The 22,085-nt window shown below is 43.5% G+C and overlaps 1 protein-coding gene across 1 annotated transcript in view; it reads left to right on the top strand.

Annotated features, from left to right (window-relative positions):
- LOC307257250 (signal-induced proliferation-associated 1-like protein 2) overlaps window positions 1–22,085 on the top strand; it is a 99,891-nt gene that overhangs the window by 37,943 nt on the left and 39,863 nt on the right. Inside the window, exons 2-6 of the mRNA XM_080036422.1 lie at window positions 6,745–8,520; window positions 13,813–13,946; window positions 15,288–15,476; window positions 20,152–20,326; window positions 20,569–20,672. Of these exons, the coding sequence (XP_079892548.1) occupies window positions 7,017–8,520; window positions 13,813–13,946; window positions 15,288–15,476; window positions 20,152–20,326; window positions 20,569–20,672 (2,106 nt within the window). The 5' untranslated portion in view covers window positions 6,745–7,016. The remainder of the gene's footprint in view (window positions 1–6,744; window positions 8,521–13,812; window positions 13,947–15,287; window positions 15,477–20,151; window positions 20,327–20,568; window positions 20,673–22,085) is intronic.

Below are 22,085 nucleotides of genomic sequence, written 5' to 3'. Positions count from 1 at the left end.
ATGAATTTAATATCTAGCCTGCCCAAAAACCATCGCGCACACCCCTCCCATCCCCACCGCAAGGTTGGAACAGCTGCTCACAATAGAGGATTGAAAACAGAGCTCAGGCGTTGTTTTAAATCAACTCGTTGGAGGGCCTTACACTGCTTGCAGCGCAAATTTGATGGTATTTGAGTGAGTGTGAGCTGACATGGCATGCGATTCATTGTTTTTATTGTGAGTTTATTGAGGAATCAAATGGGGAGCTGGGAAGCATAAGCAACATGCCTTAAGGTTTGTTTGCTTTCCGCATGGATTTTTTCCTTCCTGTGTTAATGATGAACCCACTGTGACACATTCAAATGTCTGACTGGCTGCAGCCTGTCTGCATAAAACAGTGGAAGGCAGGTAACAATGCACTAAGACATATGATTTGGGAATTTGCTTTACATAGTGGTGCTGCCTTACTCACTATATGATGAAGTCCATGAGCTGGAAAATTGGTGTAATCATCTTGGCCTCTAACCTACATAGCACCCCACTTTGGCTTTGGGGAGTAGGGGATGACTGCATCATGGCTTGGCCTGCAGCACTGGAGGTCTCGGCGTCTTAGGGGACGAGGCCAGCTACTACTTCCTGCTTTCAGAGAACAGAGGAGCATTAATATGGCTCAATTACACCCAGGTTTATTAAAGATAATTAGCTATAATCACAGGGCTCAGAGTGGCCAAGTAACTTGGAAGGGGCTAAATCAACATGTCTGACTTGAGGTGCAAAAGGCTGAACACAGTGGAGGATGTGATACGTTAAAGGAATGTGAAAAGCATGGCCCGGGTACAAATGTCTCAATTTGAGAGGCCATGTGCATTCATTTACCTAAGATGCTCTTGCTTGAGCTTAGCCAGTGAACGGAATAATATAATAACACACAGCAGTCTTATCGTAATGGCCTGTCTCAATGCAAAATGGATGTTCAGGCCGAAGCATACAGCTAGATTGTGCCTGTGAAGGGCAAGCATATGCAAATCTTGATATTTATGACTTGTTGGTTTCTTGTTGCTATTTTGACAACCAATTTATATAATCTTTGCAACATCTGATCCTCTATGTTATGCTTCATACGATATTTTGAAAGGTAACCTTAGATCTAAGACATGTGACAAGTTTTTTTTCTAGAGATTCACTGCTGCCTGGAATGGGCCTTGTTGATTTGGCACTCCTCTCAAGAATTTTTTTAAAGGGCTTATGAAATGGCCCTGAAGTGCAATCATCTGATGTTGACCAAATGTGTTTGCAACTGGCGTCAACTAGAGCTTCAGTGTTAATATATGCAGTGATGTATTTTTAAAGAAAATCCCTGCATTGTGACTTCATTATAAAACTCTCCTACAAAATGTCATTTTATCCAACTAGTGCAGTGCCTGTAGGAAGCAGGTCTGCTGTGTGTGTCCCGCTCGTCACTCATTTCAAGCTTTGGTCGCAGCAGCCAAACAAATCGGAGGGAGGCGGGGTTTAGCCGGAGACTACTTCATGTCGCTTCATGTCCGTCGTTACTGTGGCATTCAGTGTGCGCATGTATTCGCCGCCAGCATGATATAAATATGATAACTTCTACATATTTGGTCCAAAACTTCATAATCAATCAAGGATGCACACTTTTGTGCCATGCGCAAGCAATATCCGGAAGCTCAGGCCGATCTGGCTAACAGTGAGAGAGATATGCGAGTCACAGACAGACACACAGAGGGACAGACGTTTCTTGCTTTATAGATAGATAGATAGATAGATAGATAGATGTCACCTATATGCAAAATGCACTTTTTTGCATGGTTTTTCAACATTAATGAGTTCCCTGTATGGCTAGAGACTCCCAACTTAGAGACTTTACCTCCTCCACCTATCTGAAAACCTATGTTCAAAAACCCCAGTCAGTTTTCTCACCCCATATGATGTCATAATGGGAGAAGCCACACCCCCCCTTTACCAACCTAACTTGGTACCACCTTCACTTGCGATACCCCTGAATATAACTGGCAGTCAGCCATATTAAGCTGCATGTGCCCCAACTTGGGGACCTGGCCAATCACAGCAGACAGGGTTTGGACACCACACCACGAAAACAATTTCAAATTGTCCCCCAAATTACAATTGTTAACCCCAAATTAGCATGATAAGTGACCTTTAATCCATCCCATACTGTAAAAATGTGGCTATTTCAGAAAAATGCAAGGCAGCAGGACCCGAAATGAAAAGGAAAACGACCACAGCTTTGTTCAGCAGAGGGACTTCCTCTATATAATCAAGAGTGACAGTTGTGTAGGAGTTGTAGAAGTGACTAATGAGAAAGCAGTCAGTTTGGTGAGTCTGTCAGAGTTGGATGACATCATGCCGCTGTGTGTCCTGCTCTGGTGAAATAGCCTTTCAGTGATAGTAGACTATTAATCTCTGGATGGTGGACAGAACGTCTTCACTTTTCTGACAGCATATTAATATCTGCCAGGCTTTTTAATCAGGCCACAATGTCGGGATTATTTTAAGACCAGGCAGAAGTGCCAGGGCCACTCCTCTCTGGATGAACCCAGATGAAAGACAGACTATGCCAGATCAGAGACAGAAAATGAGTTCATTACTGCAATTAGGCCTCTCTCTTAGTTTCTCTCCCTTCTCCGTCCCTTCCCCCTGTTTTTTCGCCAGGCCTTGTGTCTTAAACACCCATAATGGCGATGCATTACTCCAGTAATAAAGGGGCTGTTAGCAAAGCAGACCGCCCACCCTCCATCTGCTGTCTCCCTTGTACACACAGGCACAAAGGAAAAGGACAGAAAACAGCCTCCTTCAGGTCACACAGAAGATGGATTCTGCTGACCAAGTCGCTTGTGGCCCTCTCTATTGGTTGGGGGCGTGGAAGTGGAATGAGACATGGTACAACTGTGTTCATTAATCACTGTCGCAGCGAAAGTGGCCGATAGAAGGCAGGAAAGGGAAACACGGACCACCATGTCCACTAGTTTATCCTGTCCTCCATGTGAAATAAAGGCCAGCTCACCCTTTCCTGACCCCAATGTAGCAGCACAAACAAGCAGTCTCAACATAAACAGACTATGCCTCCTGCCTCTGTTTTTGTGTTTACTAGGAATTCCCCCTAGTTGGAAAGAGACTAGAGGCTAAAACTAGGATGCTATACAACACAGCTAGGAATGAGAACACTTTTAGATAGAGCTGCACAATTTATCGAAAATGGCATCGTTATGTCGAAATCAACATTCAGAGTATACGTATCACAAAGACTAGTTGAACCGCAGTAAATGGCCTATTCCATGTTGTACCATGCATTCACGCTCTGCATGTCAATATATTTTTGGTCGATCAGATGTAGCCTACAAGAAAATGTTGTAAGGGAGAGGGGGGCCTGAAGATGTTTTTCTTAAGTGATTGATTAATTAGCAATAAAACCATGTTGTTGGAATCAGTGGAAATTATGCATTTAATTTTTTTAATTAAATTTTCAGTGTTTGCATAGTCTATTTACTGTCTTGGGTCTGTGTTGTCAGTGAACTCAAAGCAGGGATGACATTTAACACGGCTTATTTAAGTATTTTTTATTTATTTATCGCAAGTGATATCGTCATCGCAATATTCAACAATGATATCGCAAGTTTTCCTTATAATCGTGCAGCCCTACTTTTAGATGTGAATCGAACCTTAAAGCTCCCATATTATACACTTTTCGGTTCTATTATACACCATATTATATGGTCTTAGTGGTCCCTAATACATTTTTCTTTAATTGTTTGCTGAAAAAAACTTTCAGATAATTTATTGTACTATGCTGATGTTCAGCTAATCTCACAATGGCCTATTTTTTAAAAAGAGTTGCAGCTCCCCTCGTAAATATACAATCTTTGAGCTCCCCTCGCCCCCTGTCCGGAAGCGAAGCCAGATACGCCTCACCCTCTGTCTGTCAGGGCCGTGGACCAATAAGAAATAGGGGTGTGGGCTGCACAGTGGAAGCTTCTGGCTTTCCAGTTTGTGAGGTCAGAAAAGGGGAGAATTCTGACTGGAGTATATTGGGTGGGGGAGGGGTGGTGGTTTCTGAAAGGGGGAGAGTGAGAAAAGGAGAGTGTTATTTTTTTAAATATTTTGGCAGTCTCTAGGCACACCGTGGACCCATGGATATGTTAGAACACATTTAAAAAGTGCATTTAGCATAATATGTGACCTTTAATAACTAATGCTTTTATAGAAATATATTTGTTCTGACGATTTTTGAATGTTAAGCTGTGATTTTCTGTTTAGGTTTGTTTTGTGTGTTGACCATAGACTGTGTAAGGTGCTGACGGCATTACACCACTCTGTCCTTTGTAGCTGCTCGTAACGGACTACTGTGAAAAAGTCATTCATGCTGTTTTGTTGTCACCCATTGACATTACAGTATGTCACTTTCTTTGTTCGTCCCGTTCTCAGTCATCCGTTAAAGCCTCTGTCTAGAGTGTCACCACTGATAAAGCTGTTTGCACAGGTGGCACATTTTGCTGTCGTTAGCTCTAATTGTGAGTGTTAAAAAGAGGGTGCTCACTCAGTCAACGTGTGACATTAGGGTGTTGGTCAGCACACTAGCACAGTCCCTGGCCATGCCTGGGAAAGAAGAGACCTGCGATTAGTTTTTTGGTTGACCAGAGAAACCTTGACGTAAATGTCAAGCTGCTTTCGCTTCAGTAGCTTGGAACTCATTTATCACTAACACAGAAACTGCCAACTTCACACCCAAATCCTTCCACTTTGGCCTTTTCCGACACAGACGTTATCTATGTTGATAATAAATGGCATTGGCATTACTCACCGCTCAGCAACATGGCAGATATTCCATTATTCAGCCAACTATAGCGCAGAAACATGCTCCCCAGAACAGTTCTCGTCACTACATTATGCATTCATATGACATTCTACCCAATATCTTGCGGACTGTTCACTCCAGCAGTGTGTTAAATACAGGGACACTGCTTGTGAATAAAGCCGATCGATAACACAAATAATCCTAATTTTGTGAGAGGATTTTGATTAGTTTAACCGTAGACCTTATTTTGTTTGGATCATGCATGCATTGTCCTGTATTTGGCCCAGGCAGAAGCATGCACTTTATTATTATAGCTTCCTGACTCATCCTGACTGTATTTGGTCTAGTCTGGTTTGTAGATGTTCTTGACATGGCCCACATTTTCATTCCGCATAGTTTACTCTCCTCCTTAACAGTGCATGGCAGAAAAAATGTAAACAGTTGTCTGGAATCAGAAGCTATCATGTTAAACACCAGTGGATGGAGCTGAAGCAAAGCTTGAGAAACCGGGCCCATCGTCATCTATAATGTTTTACAGTGAAAGCTTGCAAGGAGAGTAGCTGTAGCAGGGCTAATCATCTCCACTGATGCAAAAAAAAAAGAAAAGTGATCCGGTGACCTGTTCTCTGTGACGTGGAGGGTCTACTTCATAACTAATGGGGTTTTCACATGACTGCAGTTCTTAGAGAAATACGGCACACCACTGGCCCCAAAGAACACGAAAAAAGCATTTAGGTCAATGTAGGAAGACTTGAAGACTATTGCCGCATCGGTGGGGTGTGAACTTCCCATGCAGGAGTCAGTGTCTGAGGAGAGGAATCCAGTGTAACACCTCGGTCATTTACCCCCGCTGGACCTACAACCCCCCATAATAGCCTGGGATCAGATCGATGAGAGAGGAATCGGCCTGTGTTTTTTCCATTTTAAATGTGCCAGCGTTCACTTGGAAGTTTGATTTCAGTACAGTACAGTACAGTCTGTTCATTTTCCATGTTCAATCCATTGCCTATAAAAAAATACTACACGTGGCTGATGTACAGGGATGATAGATAAAAATGGAAACCACATGAGTTTGCAGCTTGTATGTCTGAAATACCCTAGAGGGAACAAAGCTGCTTTTCAAGGACAACCCGACCAATGATTTTCTCTGTCCTCAGATGTTCAGGTTAAAGAATAAAACTGCTGAGATCAGCCTTTATGTGTGTTTATTATTTCCCCAGTTGAACAAATCTGAACAAGGATTCATTTGCCAGCTTTGTAGTGTAGAGGACTACATCTTCATATTTCAGTGAATTTTGGCTATTATTACTTACTATTATTACTTAAGTTTTTTTTATTAGTCATGGCCAATTTGCCTGATTTGGTCCTGATTAATTTTCCTCCTAACTAACTACATCAGATAAAAAGTGGCATTGGCGTTGAATGCAAAACCATCCCCCCCCCCTGTATAATTTGCAGGCTTGGTGATGCTGAGAGCGGTTGGATCAGATATTGGTACATGCGAACATTTAGCTGAACATCTGCCTCTTGTTGCTGTAATTTGCTTCACCGCCATCTGTTAGGCATTGGCTGGAAGCACCAACAAAGATATACATCTATCTTGTTACAAACCCATAATGACACCAGCTCCTCTCAAATACACTAATTAGCCGTATTCAGTCAGTGATATGCTCTGCATAGTTCCAAAATGAATGCAGCCTTACATACCACTAGTGGGACTTTTTACTAAATAAAAGAGTACAGAAAATGTAGGTCAGCGCTACAACAATTTTTGTAGCTGAACTCGGTGTGCCTTGTTTCGGGGTCATTTTGTAAGGAATACATCAAACTGCTTTGCCTCATGTTTAAAATGTCATTGTCTCAGTAACAGTGTTCCAACCCACTTGCTGTGTGATAACATTCTCTTCTGTGTTTGTGTCTCCTTGCTGTAGATCCAACTCTTCCAGCTGTCGTTCTGCATTTGTGGCACGTTGTGAGAAAAAGGCTCCACTCCGCTGTGCCTCAGCGCTCCTCAGACACTTGTCCTTGACATCCAAATGCTGAGTGTCGATCGCTGCGCCAGTCGCCTTCTGTGAGTTATGACGACGGCTGCTTCACTGACTCAGGAAAGAGGCTCCTCCTCCGCTCACCACTGAGCCAAGTCACATGATGTAAGGAAGAGTGGTCCTGAAAGTCTGCTCTTCCAGGAGTCTGCCAGCAGGATATGAGTATTTTGAGCCCTGTGACGGATAACAAATCAAACCTTGTGGGAATTGTGGGAGGCCCAGAAGAATATTCCAGAGCCATGCAATCAGAGGAGCTATTCAGCAGGAAACTAAAAGCCCTGAATGGTAACATGGGACCACCAGCCTCCAACATGCAGGGGAAACCCGACAGCGCGGGCAAAACAAATGGTACTCCAGCCATGCCTAAAATGGGCGTCAGAGCCAGGGTGACGGAATGGCCACCAAGGCAAGATGGATGGGACGGACGGCCCTCGCCAAACTATCAGAGTGTGATACCAGTGTTTCAGAACGGACAGCAGGAACATGTTGAAATACTGGAGGAAGGTGAGGAGGTCTGCCTGGAGGTAGACTATTCGGACAAATACACACTGAGTGACCTCCTCAGCCTCTCCCCGCTGAAGGGTCTCCATCCTATTCGTCAGCGCAGTAACAGCGACGTAACCATTAGTGACATTGACTCTGAAGATGTAATGGACCAGCATGCTGTCAATCCAAACACTGGGGCCTCGCTGCACCGTGAGTACGGCAGCACATCCTCCATTGACCGCCAGGGCCTTACTGCAGATGGTTTCTTTACCATGCTTAGGGGCTACCAGGTGGACACCCTGGACCACCGCAGCATGCCGCCTATGGGTTTCCCAGAGTTGTTGCGCTGTGACGCAGCTCTCTCCCCCAGCTTGCAGACAGCAGCCCAGATTGCCAGGGGTGAGATTGTACACATTCCAGGCTACGACTACATAGACAGCTCTCTTATCTACAGCCGGGAGCCAGAGAAGTCTTTCATGAGGCGTCTAAAATCGGAATCATCCGAAACGTCTCTGTTCAAGAAACTGCGAACCATAAAGAGCGAGAGCGATGCCCTGCGGCTCTCAATAGAGGATGATCGGCGACCGCTCAGCTTCCAGAAATGCTTTGCGCACTATGACGTCCAGAGCGTTCTTTTCAACATCAGCGAGGCGGTGGCAAGCAGAGCTACCCTGAGCCAGAGGAAGAACACCACCACAGGGGCTTCAGCTGCCTCAGCTGGACCAGGGGCTGTGGGGGGAATAGGGGCCGGACCTGGAGTTGGACCAGGGCCAGATTGCGGAGCATCAGTAGGATGTGGCAGTGGAAATGCCCCCATGTTTGAGTCTCCACTCGGGAGCAGGGAGGACCTGAACCCCAAGGAGAACCTGGATGTTGACGATGGGGACGGGAAGAGCAGCAGTTTAGCCCTGAGCTGTCCACACTTTCGCAATGAGATCGGTGGCGAGGGCGAGAGGAGGATTTCCCTATCCAGAGCCAACAGTGCCAACTACAGCGGTTTGTCAGAGAGCTGCTCTTTCGAATCGTCTTTAAGTTCCCACTGCACCAACGCAGGTGTCTCTGTGCTGGAAGTGCCAAGAGACAGCCAGCCTATTCACAGGGAGAAGGTCAAACGCTACATCATTGAACACATCGACCTCGGTGCATACTACTATCACAAGTTCTTCTATGGAAGAGGTAAGGAATGCTGATGATGATTGTTGGGTTGTTTTGAGTTTACATAGTTTAAACAGTGATGATACAGTTAGGAGGATTCAAATGACTCAATGTTGAGGATTATTAAACTTTCCAGGCCAAAATCCATTTCCTTGAAACAGGACCACGCATAATGCTGTGTGAGAGCTCCCAAACGGAACAGCCTCCGCTCAAAGGGTCAGATATCTCTGACGGCCCAGTTATTTTCGTAGGACCAGATGAAATGAGGGCCAGAACAATAGCCAGCTTGTGTTGGGTGCGAGGGTGTGTGTTTCACTTCCTCCGGAGAGGAGCGGTCATGTCTTTCCAGTGATATTGCCATGAACCCTGTGGAGAAGCTGTGATTAGTCATGTGAGAAGAGAGGTGAGCGAGAGGGTGTGTTGCAGCTGTTCCCCCAGGGCTGTAAGGACCCCCTGCTATGAAACTTTAGGGCCAGCCAAACTATGCCGAGGTCCCAGGTCCCCTCATTAAAACACCTATATGACTGACGCTAGAAATACCATGCCGACCTCGACCCATCACAGCATTATACATATCTGTTTTTCCCCACTGTCTGCGCGTCCCTGTTCGCTGCTCTCAGCAGATTAAGTTACCCATTCTTGAGCCTCCCTAGAAAAACAGCTGCTTCACCTTTCACACTGAGAGATGCCTGACCCTTCTTCAAAAAGATACTTTGTATTCAGACAGAGTACATTTCTCAATCCAAGCTCAGGATCTCCAGTCAAGGTTAATGACAGCATAGCTGATCTGCTCTACATTCAGTGTATTTGAATGTAGCATTGAGCTTACTCTGTTAAAGGTCTGAAGAATACTTGTTGTAAAAACATTTTCTGTCTCTGTATCTTTGAAAATCCAGTGTTCAAAGAAGGCCTAGGCTCTGAAAATGGACATTTTGCTAGCAACGGTGTGTCCCCTTTGTTTTCATAGTAGTTACACAGCCTAGGCTTTGTAATAACACCAGATTCTTTCTATGTAGCGAACAGTGGGGAGATATTCACAGATTGACAAGTTGTCAACAAGCGTTCTTTAGATTCGCTGACTCTACCTTTTTAATTATTTAATGTGAAATGTTTCCTGACCCATTTCTCATTTCAAAACTGGTATTTATATTATGTATTTAACCTCCTTTTGTGGCAACGCAGGCCAATGTATAATTGAAATGCACTGTGTTGCTGTCAGTTTCATTCTGATGTCATAGCTTTTTCAGGAGATGTCTTTTTCACAGTACTTGGAGGTAAACCTTGCCCTTTTTTCATGAGGTGTTTTATTGGAGAGGCAAGTCTGTTGACACCTCAGGTTCACCACACCTCCGGTTCACCACGCGCACACACACACACACACACACACGCAATCAGGCACATACTTGCGTACGCATTCACACAAACATGACCGTGTGTCACCACTTTAGGGCAAGCTCTTATCAACCTGGACTGAACATTGATCCCATTGATTGCCTGAAGCCCTACTTCCCTGAGCAACAGGAGTGCTTCTCCCCAGGCTGCCCTAATGGACACAATGTTTCATCCACACCCACAGGCCAGGCCTTGTTACACACGTGTCGTGCTACATACTGTATGTGAGATGCATAATAGTCAATAGACAGTGGTTTTAAAGGTAGGTTCTCAGACCTTTTGGACGAGGGGACCAGCAAGCTAGCAAAGAGTGGTCTTTCGGACTTGGGAGCGATAGAACAGACCAAGTCTATCTGAAGAGATCTCCTCAATTCATGTTTTCAAACCTACATGTATGAAAGATGATTTTTTTATTACAGGTTCTGTCAGGTATGGATTTTCCAAATTGGTCTCCCTCATTCAGAGAAAATGATTATATGACAATATATGAAAAAAGTCCATTGTCAGTACACTGTATGTGCACGTTTCAAGTTCTACATCAAATCTGTGTTAATTGCTGCGATTTAAGGCGAGAGATTTCCCCCGTGTTCAAACGTATGTGAAACCATGTCTGCACAGTGACGCTGATGCTTCAACATCCAAGTGAGTTAAAACAAAGAAAAAGAATTGAGTTGAAAGAAGAACTAAAACAAGTGCATTCAGTCAACTTAACACGTCAAAATGAAATCAATTGATAAAGTTGAGTCAGAAGTAAGATAATTCATTTCCTTCTACTTCAAAAGTAAGCCGATCCCTTTGTTAGTTCAGAGAGAGGGAGAGAGCAAGAGTGCTCTAGTATGGGTGGGGGGGCGAGCGAGCGAGAGGGAGGGAGCATTCACGGTAATGACAGTGAGAGAGAAGTCCTAGTTGAAGTGTATTAGGTCTCATTGTAAAATAACACTCACCAATCAATGAGAACTTTGCACATATTCACAATGTACCATCCGCCATAGCCTAAATGATCTATATCAGCTATAGATGGAGGGCGGCTCTTTTATTCTGATTCATCCCGTCTCTGTTGGACGGAAGATTGATTCTTGTCCGATCGAATCTTTGCGGCCCAGTAGCCACCACTGCACAGACTAGTGCCCGGTCGTTGAGAATCGCTTACCTACTGGCAATGGCTTTTATGGAAAGGCAGTACGTGACCTTAAATGAAGTTTTGAAGCAACACATGTAAAAAGTAAGGGCATTATAGGATAGGATTTGGTAGGCATTCCAGCATAGTGGATTGACAAGAGGCGCTATTTGACATGACATTTCGAAAAACCTTTGGCATATTATCGAAACCAAATGTTGACTGCCAGTGACATGTCATAGAAATGAGTTTGACGAAAAGCTGTCCTCCTTGCTCAACACTGTGCAGTTACTATTCCGATGCCAAGTCGCCTCATATCCATAGGCTGCCCTCCTCCCACTATTTGACCTTATGCCTCAAAGAGCATTTTCCCCCTCATCCCACCGTCCCTGACAAGCCATGCATTCCTTAGACGGTTAACCCCCCATTGCCTCCGTACAGTTAATTCATTATTCATGCCGGTATGCGCTTTTGCCCCTCACTTTAATTCTACAGTGACAAGAGTCAACATTTCTACATTGCATGTTCACATGGCATGGATGCAGTGTCTAAACTTCTGCAGGAATCTATTTGTGAAAGTCAATGCTTTGAGCCCCTCGCTAAGGTATTTTTTGGTTATCTGCTAAATCCAGGTCTTTCTGCCCGGCTTTAGGCTGGATTAGGGAGTGTTTGCTGAAGGCACTGCTTTTGGTGTGCAAAGCTCTGCCCCTGTCCATGACACACACACACACCATTGGTACTCTGAGCACATACAGTAGACTTATGACATTTTTACAGTTATAATATAATTGCACTATATTCCAATTAAGGCCGCTATAATTTGAGTGGCTTCTTAACCCATTGATGACGGCTGCTGCGCGATGCCACAATGTATCTCCTGCCTGATGCTGCGTAGAGCAGCATTGTTACTTTATCTAATTTTCATGGCACACGCAGCATAGAATGCACCTTCATTGGTTCAAATACACAAGAGGTGGGTTTTGTTGATTTTTTAAGACCACGTTGCCGAAAATCACTCAATCACAAAATAAATAAATAAATAAAAATAATTAAAAAAATATGCCAGCTGTGTCGGAGATAGTGTATTACAGAACAGTTAGTGGCGTTCAGAGCCCAGAATCTAGGTCTACTATAGAATACTGGCAAAAATCCTAAAACACATTGCATCTATTTATTAACAATATTTAATAATTTAGGCTATATTTTGCTGCTCCAACTCAAATTCAGACCAGCCAGGCGATAGTTAAGTTTCAGTTTCGTTTTCATCTCCGTGGTATACAGCCGTTTGGACCAGCTGATCGACTCCCGACAGCGAGAGTCAGTCTGCGTTCCAGTTGTACTGGGAAGTCGGATTTATGGTGCCAATGATAACTGAACTAAATTATAAAATAAAGCTATCTACTCCTTCCTATATCTGTCTATCTTTATCCCTCCACTGCACACTCAGTCACTACTATACATGCTACAAAGAAGCAGGATTATAACCTCATTTAGCACATAATTTTTAAATATTTTATATTATTTATTCTTTTTTTTTTCTCCCCCATCTAATTTTGACGATTTTTAGAAAAATATGTTGGTTTGTAAACGCTAAGGGAGCATGTTTAAATAAAACCTGTGAACCTTAACTTTTAAATGTATTTTATTTCATGTTTCTATGTGCTACACAGGCTTAGATATTAAGGTTTTGGTAGACTTAACAATTCGTACTATTTTTTCAGAAAACCCTCAGGCATTAAGGACATGCATCCTAGATTGCCATAGTCATCAATGGGTTAAGGCAGTTATGATGAATTTTAATAATATTTTATATGTCGAAACAGAAACTGCACTGGTTCTTACGAGACTAAAAGTTTAAAGCCCCGCTAGTCAAAGTGTTCATGACATTTTTCATCATACCCCACAATACAAAAATGCTGGAAATGAAGAAGAAACCAACTCTGTTGAGGGCGTTATCAAAAACATACATCCAACATCCACCAAAGGCCCTGTCACTTAAATCCTGATTCCTAAATTATATAAATCACTTATTTATTCTTTTTAGGCTTTGAACAACAGCTCATATATAAATAAGTTCATAAGTTGTTTTGACAATCCCGAAATTTGTCCCGCTTGTGTGCTTCTAAAGGACACAAATACTCTGAGCCTGGCCGGAGGGGACATCCAGGGGATCTAGTGGTTGAAGTCACATACCATGTAACCACTCTGTCCTGGCCTGGGGTTACATTTAGCCAGAAAAAAGTCGTCTCTCTCTCCCCATACATCCTTCCACCCTGCATAGTCAGTTATCAAATGAAAGCAATATGCCATGAAAACAAAATGTTATCCCTTATTTATAGCATGGTTTGTCAAACCTTACTGTGTAGTTGTTTCTTTCAATATGCTGTGTGGAGTATCTGGGGCAGTGATGGGTCAAATTTTTTCCAGGGCTCGATTTTTTTATTTGTTTATTTGCCTTTCTGAACCCCAGTGCCGTCATTGCTGGCTAACTACTGGTTCTAAAGCAAAGTCAATCAATTACACTCTGCAAAATCTCCACTGGACCCCGACTGTTTAATGCAATCAATCTGTGTCACCACAGGGAATTTATAGACACAAAAAAAATAAAAACTTATGGACTAGTATAGATTGATATTCTGTTAAAGCAAAAGCAGTGGCAAATATCTGATGGTTATATAAATAATTTTTCCAGATTTCCTTGAATTATAGCTTTTTCGTATTCAGTGAAGCTGATGTCAACTCGGAGCATTTTAATATGATGCTTAACGTGCACTTAATTCCGCTCTGTCTTTCTTGACCTACAGAGCATCAAAACTACTTTGGGGTAGATGACCATCTGGGACCCGTGGCGGTCAGCGTGCGCAGAGAGAGGCTGGACGAGGGGAAGGAGAAAGACGGAATGCAGTACGGCTATCGAGTCACCTTCAGAACCAGTCAGGTAACTAGAATACTTTGATGTGATCCTTTTGTGCTTGGCTTAGTGTCTTTTAAACCAGCGTTTAACAAAAACAACTAAAAACTGGGACATGCTTTTAAATGACTCATATTTTTCACTCAGTGATACCATGTTAAGGTCGCTCAGCTCTGGGCTTCTCCAAGCTGTACCAGAGTGCAGGAATGTTTCACTTCCCCCTTGCAAAAACAAGAGAAGGCTTCTCGCAGCTCTCCGCTCCCAAATCTGCTGCTAGCACACTAATGTGTCCAGTGATTCTTTGTGCCAGTTGTGACTTAGTTGGCCAGTCATGCAAACACTGATGCAGCCTATCAGGTTCAGCGTCAGTCACACACACACACACACACACACACACACACACACACACACACACACACACACACACGCACACCGTGGCGTGTACACACACCACTGTTAATCCAAGAAGTGGGATGCAAAGTCTTAAAGTCCCCAGTGGTACAAAAAAAAACTCCTTGATTGATGCTGGGTGGTCTCATCCACTGAATAATTCAGGTGCAACAGCTGTGTCAGGCAGGGAAATGTCACTGATATCCAGCACCATTCTTGGTTTTAATGCACCACTCCCATGATGAAACAATGTATCTGGGTCATGGTAGCCCTGCAAGTAGCACACAGAAAATGTTCTAACTCCCCAACCACTGGAGCATATATTTGCGTGTACTCCTATCATTTAGCCTCAGCACTCTTTGCCTTTTTTTCTGGTCCAACTCTCTCTCACTTTCCCTTGCTCTCTAAGTCTATTAAGTAATCTGCTTTTCAGAAAGCCTCTCTGTCGGACCAGCCATTGACTGCTGACGTCCATGTCCACAGGCTGCGCGGATAGAAATGGAATTTATGGGCGTTAATGCATCTATGATGTTCCAAACAACAACAACAAGGGTTTACAGAGTGGGTGTTTCTTAAGCTGTTGGGGTCAACGCTTACTGACACATTAATGGTCTTAATAGTAAAACACCACTTAACATCTAGTGCTCACTTAGCTTATCTTAATTATTTAGAACGAGAGTTCCCAATGACTTCCAACGGAGCTGTAAGTGGAGCCATTCCCCTAAATAATATGACAGAACATAAAAGGATATTATGGCTGGCTCGCACTGCAGCTAAGACTGTTTTTTTAATTTCTAACATTTAAAAAGATATATATATATAGGAAAGCATGAATGAGTGAGCTCCAAATCAATACAATCACTGATTACTAGGTGGAAATAATGCAAACGACAGCCTTTCAAAGACCTCATATAACACAAGATGGACTCGAACTTCACCTCACATGTCGAAACTTGACCGTATGTCTTTCTCTGTCAGCTGACCACACTCCGTGGAGCCATCCTGGAGGACGCCATCCCATCCACTGCGAGACACGGGACGGCCCGCGGCCTGCCGCTGAAGGAAGTGCTGGAGTACGTCATCCCCGAGCTAAACATCCAGTGTCTGAGGCTGGCCCTCAACTCCCCCAAGGTCCCGGAGCAGCTACTCAAGCTGGATGAGCAAGGGGTGAGTTCACCCGAGATGTCCTCAATGCTTTTGAGTGCCACAGCAGGCCTCTTCCTGATGATTATGATGAGGATGATGAAGATGATGATGAAGTAGTAGCACTGGAGCAATTTGTGAATAAGTGCCTTAATCAAGGACATTTGTTGAACAGCTGTTAAAGGAGCAGTGCACCATTTTTGGAAACATGTTCTTTTACTCCATGTAGAAAAGCTGCAGTGTAAAAACGATCATTTGTATTTCTGTGTTTCTACTCTTAATGTTGAATAGAGCTGGCTGTAACTTCATATAAAATATGCAGATATGAGATTGGTATCAATCTTCTCCTTTTACTCTTTGCAGATAATCAAAGTTTTTCCATTTTGAAGCCATCAATGCCACATAGCAGTGTTATGAATAATGTTTTGAGAACGAGAGCATGATGGATTGTATAGATATAATGATATAGATCTTGCATTTAAGGGTATATCCGTTTCTGTGCCTGACATTTGCATCAACTATAGCAGGAAGCAGGGGAGGGATTAACTTCAAATAGCAGGAACCTTTGTCCCATATGTTGGTGGCTTAATATAGACCCTGGCTCCTGGGTGGAAGCTTAAGATAGCCAATATCGCACTTAGAATCGATATGAATCCCGCTCTCTATGTATCCCAGCATTGACGACTTTGACACACGCTTTCTGGTGATAGGAATCACAAGCCAAAGTAACTCACTTTTGACAACTTGCGTACTTAACTGAGAGCGCTGATTTGGTATTCTGCCTGGATGGCTGTGGATGTCATCTTGCATTAATCTCAGTTTGAATAAAATGGCTATTAGTTATCGGGGCTGTCTACATTCACAGGTGTCGGAGATGGATTGTGTTTGATCTTAGCGCCTTTATTTTCTCATCTAATAAAACCGGCAAAATGGAAAGGAGTGTAGCGGGGGTTTTTAGCTGTAGCTGTGTTGCTTACTATCTTACTATCAGAGAATTGTCTGCTTATTATTAGTAATTCCATTCATTAACCATGAGCCCATCCTTCCAATTGACAGGGGAGAGGCTCTTATAATAGTAAGTGTCAGCCCGTGTCCCTCTTGTGTATTGAGATTGTGGTGCACACAAACAAGAGCAGTGTAGTGTCCTCTCTAAAGCGAGGCAAATGCACTTCAGATGATGACAGACTTTGTGCATCCAATTATCGCAAGGTAACTCTGTAAGTAAGTGCTCTAGGAATTTTTTCTTCCTGCCAGAATCTCGAAGGAGCTGACACGGAGAGTTTACTCACCTGCCATACCACTCCTCATACCTTTGGTATGAGAGACTGTCTGCAAGATAACAGACTTAGATAGAAGACCGAAACTGACACGTACTGTAGCTGGGGGAAAAAAAGCAATCAAGTAATCTAAGAAACTACTTTGGCAGGGGGGGGAGGGGCCCTGGATAAGTGGGACTTGAAGCTCTTCCAACTGGCACTCCTCCTCTTCACAGGCCTCAAAAACCAAAACGCCCAGCGGATGCCAGTTTTATATTTGGACATCGGTATTTCAGTGCGCTCCTGTTTTAATCATTCGTGTGAAGCTTGCCGTGCAAATGTCTAATATGTCAGGCACCCCGTAATCTTCTTTGCAACCAAGCTGGACTTTTCAACGCCCCTCTAATGTGTTTGTGCGAGGAGGCTAATATTGGACAGGAAGAACTGCAGCTCAGAAATAGGGTTCTGCCCGGCCTCCTTTGTTTGTGTTTGAGTGCATAATGTTCCTCTATCAAATGTAGAAAGCTTTATCTGAGGGATGTGTGTGTGTGTGTGTGTGTGTGTGTGTGTGTGTGTGTGTGTGTACATATGCACACTGCTGATGTTAGCCCTGGGTTTTTTTGTTTTTGTCGCAGTGAAAAGGCTTCTTTTTGCTGCGAGGACAAAGCACGCCTGGTGAGTGAGAGTGTCCGGGAGCCTTCCATAATATTCTCATGATCAGTTCTGTAAAAAAAGAATATCCCTGAAAGCAATAATGGCCCTGGATGTAATGTAAGAAGAGAACAGAGCACAGATGTGAATGGATTTTAGATCACACTGTAGATCACCGTGAAGTGAGTGTGTGCAGATGGACTGGGAAAGGCATTAGGGCTGTTCTGAGATTTTAGATTTTTCGCTGATAAAAATCACGTATGGTACATTTTTCTCAGAAAAGCCGTGAGATGTAAAATGTGTATCTGTTTTTTTCATCTTGAGACTAAAACCGTGAAAGAGACAGAATCCTTGCTTAATAGAAACCGTTTATCAGCTCCCATCACTTTCAGAATTAAAAATGTAATTTTAAGCTTCAATTTATAATTCATGATAATAAAAGCGGGGATCCGAACAAGATAAAGGCTAGCCCGCAGGTGTGTGCTCGGCCCAAATATAATGACACATATTAGTGCTGGGTGTGATAGTAAAGACAACATGGATGAGGTCAGAGGAAGGCTACTTATCTTATCCTCTTGACAAAGCTGAACAAATTACTTTCTTCTCAAACCTGGAAAACTATGTTTCCCTACATTCCACTGTATCACAGCACACGCACAGAATAAAAGGAATGACGCTGCCCAATTGCCCACAAGCTTTGCTGTGGTCTTGCAATAGTCAAAGGTACATTAAAGTCACTGCAGGCTCACAAGTCACGGCTTGATGCCCACAGCGACGGCCCAACTCTGAAGTATAATTCAGGATTTAGAGAGATTGGTTACACAAGTTCAAGAGAGTAATCTTCCACCTGCTGAGACTGATATTGGAGTGCAAAAAAAATATGTAAATCAATCCCCTGTCATGATATTGAATTTTGAGGATTAACTTGGTGAAATTCTGTAGTGAGCAGTAGAGTTCATTTCCCCCCCACATCTATATTCCATGTCTCCCTTTTTAGACCATGTTGCTGTGGAACTTGTAAAGTTTCCGCGAGAGCTGTTTGTGTAATGGTCCATGATGATTGCAGCCAGGTTTCAGGAGCCGTATATATTTTGGACACTGCAGTGCTGCAGACAGATGTCACGCTGATGTTGTGCTAGCTAGGACATTGCTGTCTCCCTCAGGTGTGTTTCAGTTTAAAGCAGCAGCAGCCGCAGTTTTGTTTACAAAGATATTCTAGTCTGACGTTTTGTTCCAGGCGCCTCAAAATAATTTTGTTTAGAATAATGATGATGGAATAACTTAATACTAAGAAATAAATGTAGAGATTTTTTTTTCTAAACTACCTGCAGGCTCTGCAAATGTTAACAAATACCCTGCACCTGAAACGGCATAGTGCACCTTTAATGGCTTCTCTACCTTTTCAAGCTGATGCCAACATAAAAAAAATGGGCGGTTCGAAGACGGTTACACAATGAGCCTCCCCCCCAGGAGCATTACTCATCTCTATGGGTGTTATGTGTCCTGATGTGTCCGCACTTTTAGCGGAGGGGGGCAGCACCAAAGGGCAATGCGATTGTCCTTGCCACCGGCGGTTTTCATAGAGAAGCGGGAGGTTAAGTGAACCCATATAACGCAGGATAAAAAATAGAAGATCGCATCATTGCACATCAGGCCATTTCCACTGGGCTTGATGGTATAATAGCTTTCCACCAGCGCTGGAGCTTTAGTGCAGAGCACAGCAAGCCTGATAGAGGAAGTCATCAGGACTACAGTGTCAGGAGCACACCGGGAACTGATAACCTGTAACGGAGGAGAAAAGCCATTTCCAATTTGTTTCAGTATATAGGTCATTTTCTTTTAGCCTTTTCACATTTAGAGAAACCCCTTTCGTCTTGCTTGGTTGACACATTTTCCCCGGGTCAGGACCATGCTGTCCTCAGCTGTGACTATTGGGCAACAGGTGCCAAAGGCAGAGAGCTATTGTTTCATCTATTATTTTTTCCCCCCTCCCCTTCGACTCCTCTTTCTTGGCCACCGTCAGGAAGCTTTGAGCCATAAAAGATTCATGTCTGCGGAGAGGGCTCTCACTCTCACCGTGCACGAAGAATCACTCTCCAGATGTTTTATTTCTTCCTGTCTTTCCGTGAGACAAGTTAATATATCAGACCTGTCATTTCTGGATAATATTAATGCCTGCAGGGGAAAAGCTGTGAGATTTGGCTGGCATGGCTATGTCTCTCAATGCTCATCTTTGTAAATGAGACATTGATCTTTCTTGAGGAATGCTTGAATTTAGAGTATTATTAGCGGGCTGTAGCGGGGAGATCGATGTGTTTGCCATTGAATGCCTCTTACTTACCTTTTACTTCTAAGGTTTGGACTTTACCAGACAAAAGCATTGCTTAAGGACGTCTTTCTTTGTAAGGATTAAAATGCTATTGCTGCCAGTTTGTGGATATATCGATTTTTTTTCTGCCATAAACCAAGACATCCTGCTATGTGTCTGTAATTCATTCCCTCGTTGCTACACAGCTGCTTTTAAGTAGCCGCTATAAGCTCAGTCTGAATTATGCTCTTGCTCACAGCTCCTGGGAGTTCACAGCCTAGCTTCACAAAAGGAGGTATTTCAGCTCTCTCCTAGATGGGTTTACAAAGGCCTTCACATTAGCGTTGACATGATGGAAAGTGGGCACTCGCCTGCTTTTGAGTGCATTATGCACAGTATGTGTGAGTGGGGTAGTGTGATGCATATTGGCGACAGGATATCATACTTACCCACTGAGTGTCTGTGTATTTTCCCCCCACTCCAGTTAAGCTTCCAGCACAAGGTGGGAGTGCTTTACTGCAAGGCGGGCCAGAGCACGGAGGAAGAGATGTACAACAACGAGAGTGCTGGACCGGCACTGGAGGAGTTCTTGGATCTGCTCGGCCAGAGGGTGCGCCTCAAAGGCTTCACCAAGTACAGGGCTCAGCTTGATAACAGGAGTAAGATAAAACACTCACACATCACACCCAACATTCACCACAAAGTGCAACCTGTGCAAGCCCACACACATCCTGCTGCGTGTTTCATATTGCTCTTTAGGGGCTGCGATGTGTGTGTTTTGTAAACTCATTTATCTTTTAATCTCAATGTCTGTTCAGTCACATCAGCCACAGCTTACCTTAATACAATGTCCTTTTGTAATGATGCCCGAGTCCTTGACCGTCCCTGTCCTGTGTTACAGCCGACTCAACGGGCACACACTCTCTCTACACCACCTATAAGGACTATGAGCTGATGTTTCACGTGTCCACCATGCTCCCCTACACGCCCAACAACAGACAGCAGGTCAGTAAACTCTACAGCTCACACACTCACTCTGCCCCTTTTAGGAGACCACCATGTTTGTTCCTCGAGTGTGAGGTGAGCCTGTGTTTAATGGTGGTAATGGCGTTCCTTGAGCAGCTTCCTTTTTTTTAAAGGATATCTTCAATGTCGGCTCCTTTCAATCTTCCCCAGAGGCTCATTTTGCCACGGTAATGACCTACCGGTTGAAGGCATGAGCGTTGTCATGGTAACGGTACCCCACTAGTAGGATTTTAATCAATGCATCCCCAGGGGCTGGCATGGTATTAGATGGGCCTCCGTGTCTGTCTGTGCTAACAAGTGGAATTGAGTGGATGTGGCGGTGGACTGCCCAGCGATTGCCCGAATAAAGCTCACAATCAAAGTCTTTGCCATGCTTGTACGGAAGCAGTTTTTGAGCCCATAATACAAAACCTGTGGTTACAACCCTGCAGAGATATTAACAGTGGATACACTGAAGGAGGTGGTAAGTAAGTCATGGGTAGGATCTTCAGTGAAAACACGTTAGAGAACTAATCTAAGATGTGTTTGTATATGTGGGGGGGTGGGGAGGGAGGTCTTTCTCTTTCTTCTCTCTTTCTCCAATTGTATTTCATAGAGTGGGATAGTTTAATTTAATCCCTGGTGTTAATCTTTCGGCGGGCCCCGGGGAGAGCTTGCCCCATTCATCCCTTCATCCTTTCTAATTCACCTCTGTACAGTCTAATCCTGCTTTTTTAGACCCTTGCTAACCCTCACCGACAACTTTATACCAGCCAGAGATTGAGGTTAACAGTCTGCACATTGCAACAATATAAGCCATCAGAATCGGATTTGGGAGAATATATCTCATTCGCCCCAAACAAGCCTCTAGATTGTGTTGGCAGAGTACATCTCCCTCATTCAAAAAGACCTTTATCTTGAAGTGAAAAATGAAGCCTTTCTGAATCAAACCACAAAGTTGTATCAAGAAGTGATGCAACTGTGTTTAGAGCTCTGTAAATGGTTTGGTGTTCTGCTCTCGCTGCTGCACTTGACATTGACATGTTATGGGGATTTCCTTGACTTGTGCACTCTAATGCTTTCAAAGCTGGGAGAATTAACCTAAGTGGCGTTCACTGTAGGTTTAACTTACTTAAGGGTATGGTCCAAAATGTGCTTAGCTGACATTAGCCTTTTTCAAGAGAGACCATGTAACTTCTGAACGGAGAATCAACACATTCTTCTTTTTACAAATAGGAATAGCCTTTGTTGTAGCAAAATGAATGCTCTCTTTTTAGGCTCGATAGAGTGGCTGGTTTTTCCTTTTTAACTCAAAGAAAAGTGAATAAGTAGAAATCTATGTACTCTTTAACCATCATGCTATATTCACCCTTTTATGCGATGCATTTTCACTTTGTATTTGATGCCATTTCT

The sequence above is a fragment of the Ammodytes marinus genome (assembly GCF_949987685.1).
Source record: "Ammodytes marinus genome assembly, chromosome: 11".
Classification (NCBI taxonomy): domain Eukaryota; kingdom Metazoa; phylum Chordata; class Actinopteri; order Uranoscopiformes; family Ammodytidae; genus Ammodytes; species Ammodytes marinus.
The sequence above is the reverse complement of the archived record's forward strand: the minus strand, read 5'-3'. Positions and strand labels throughout refer to the sequence as shown.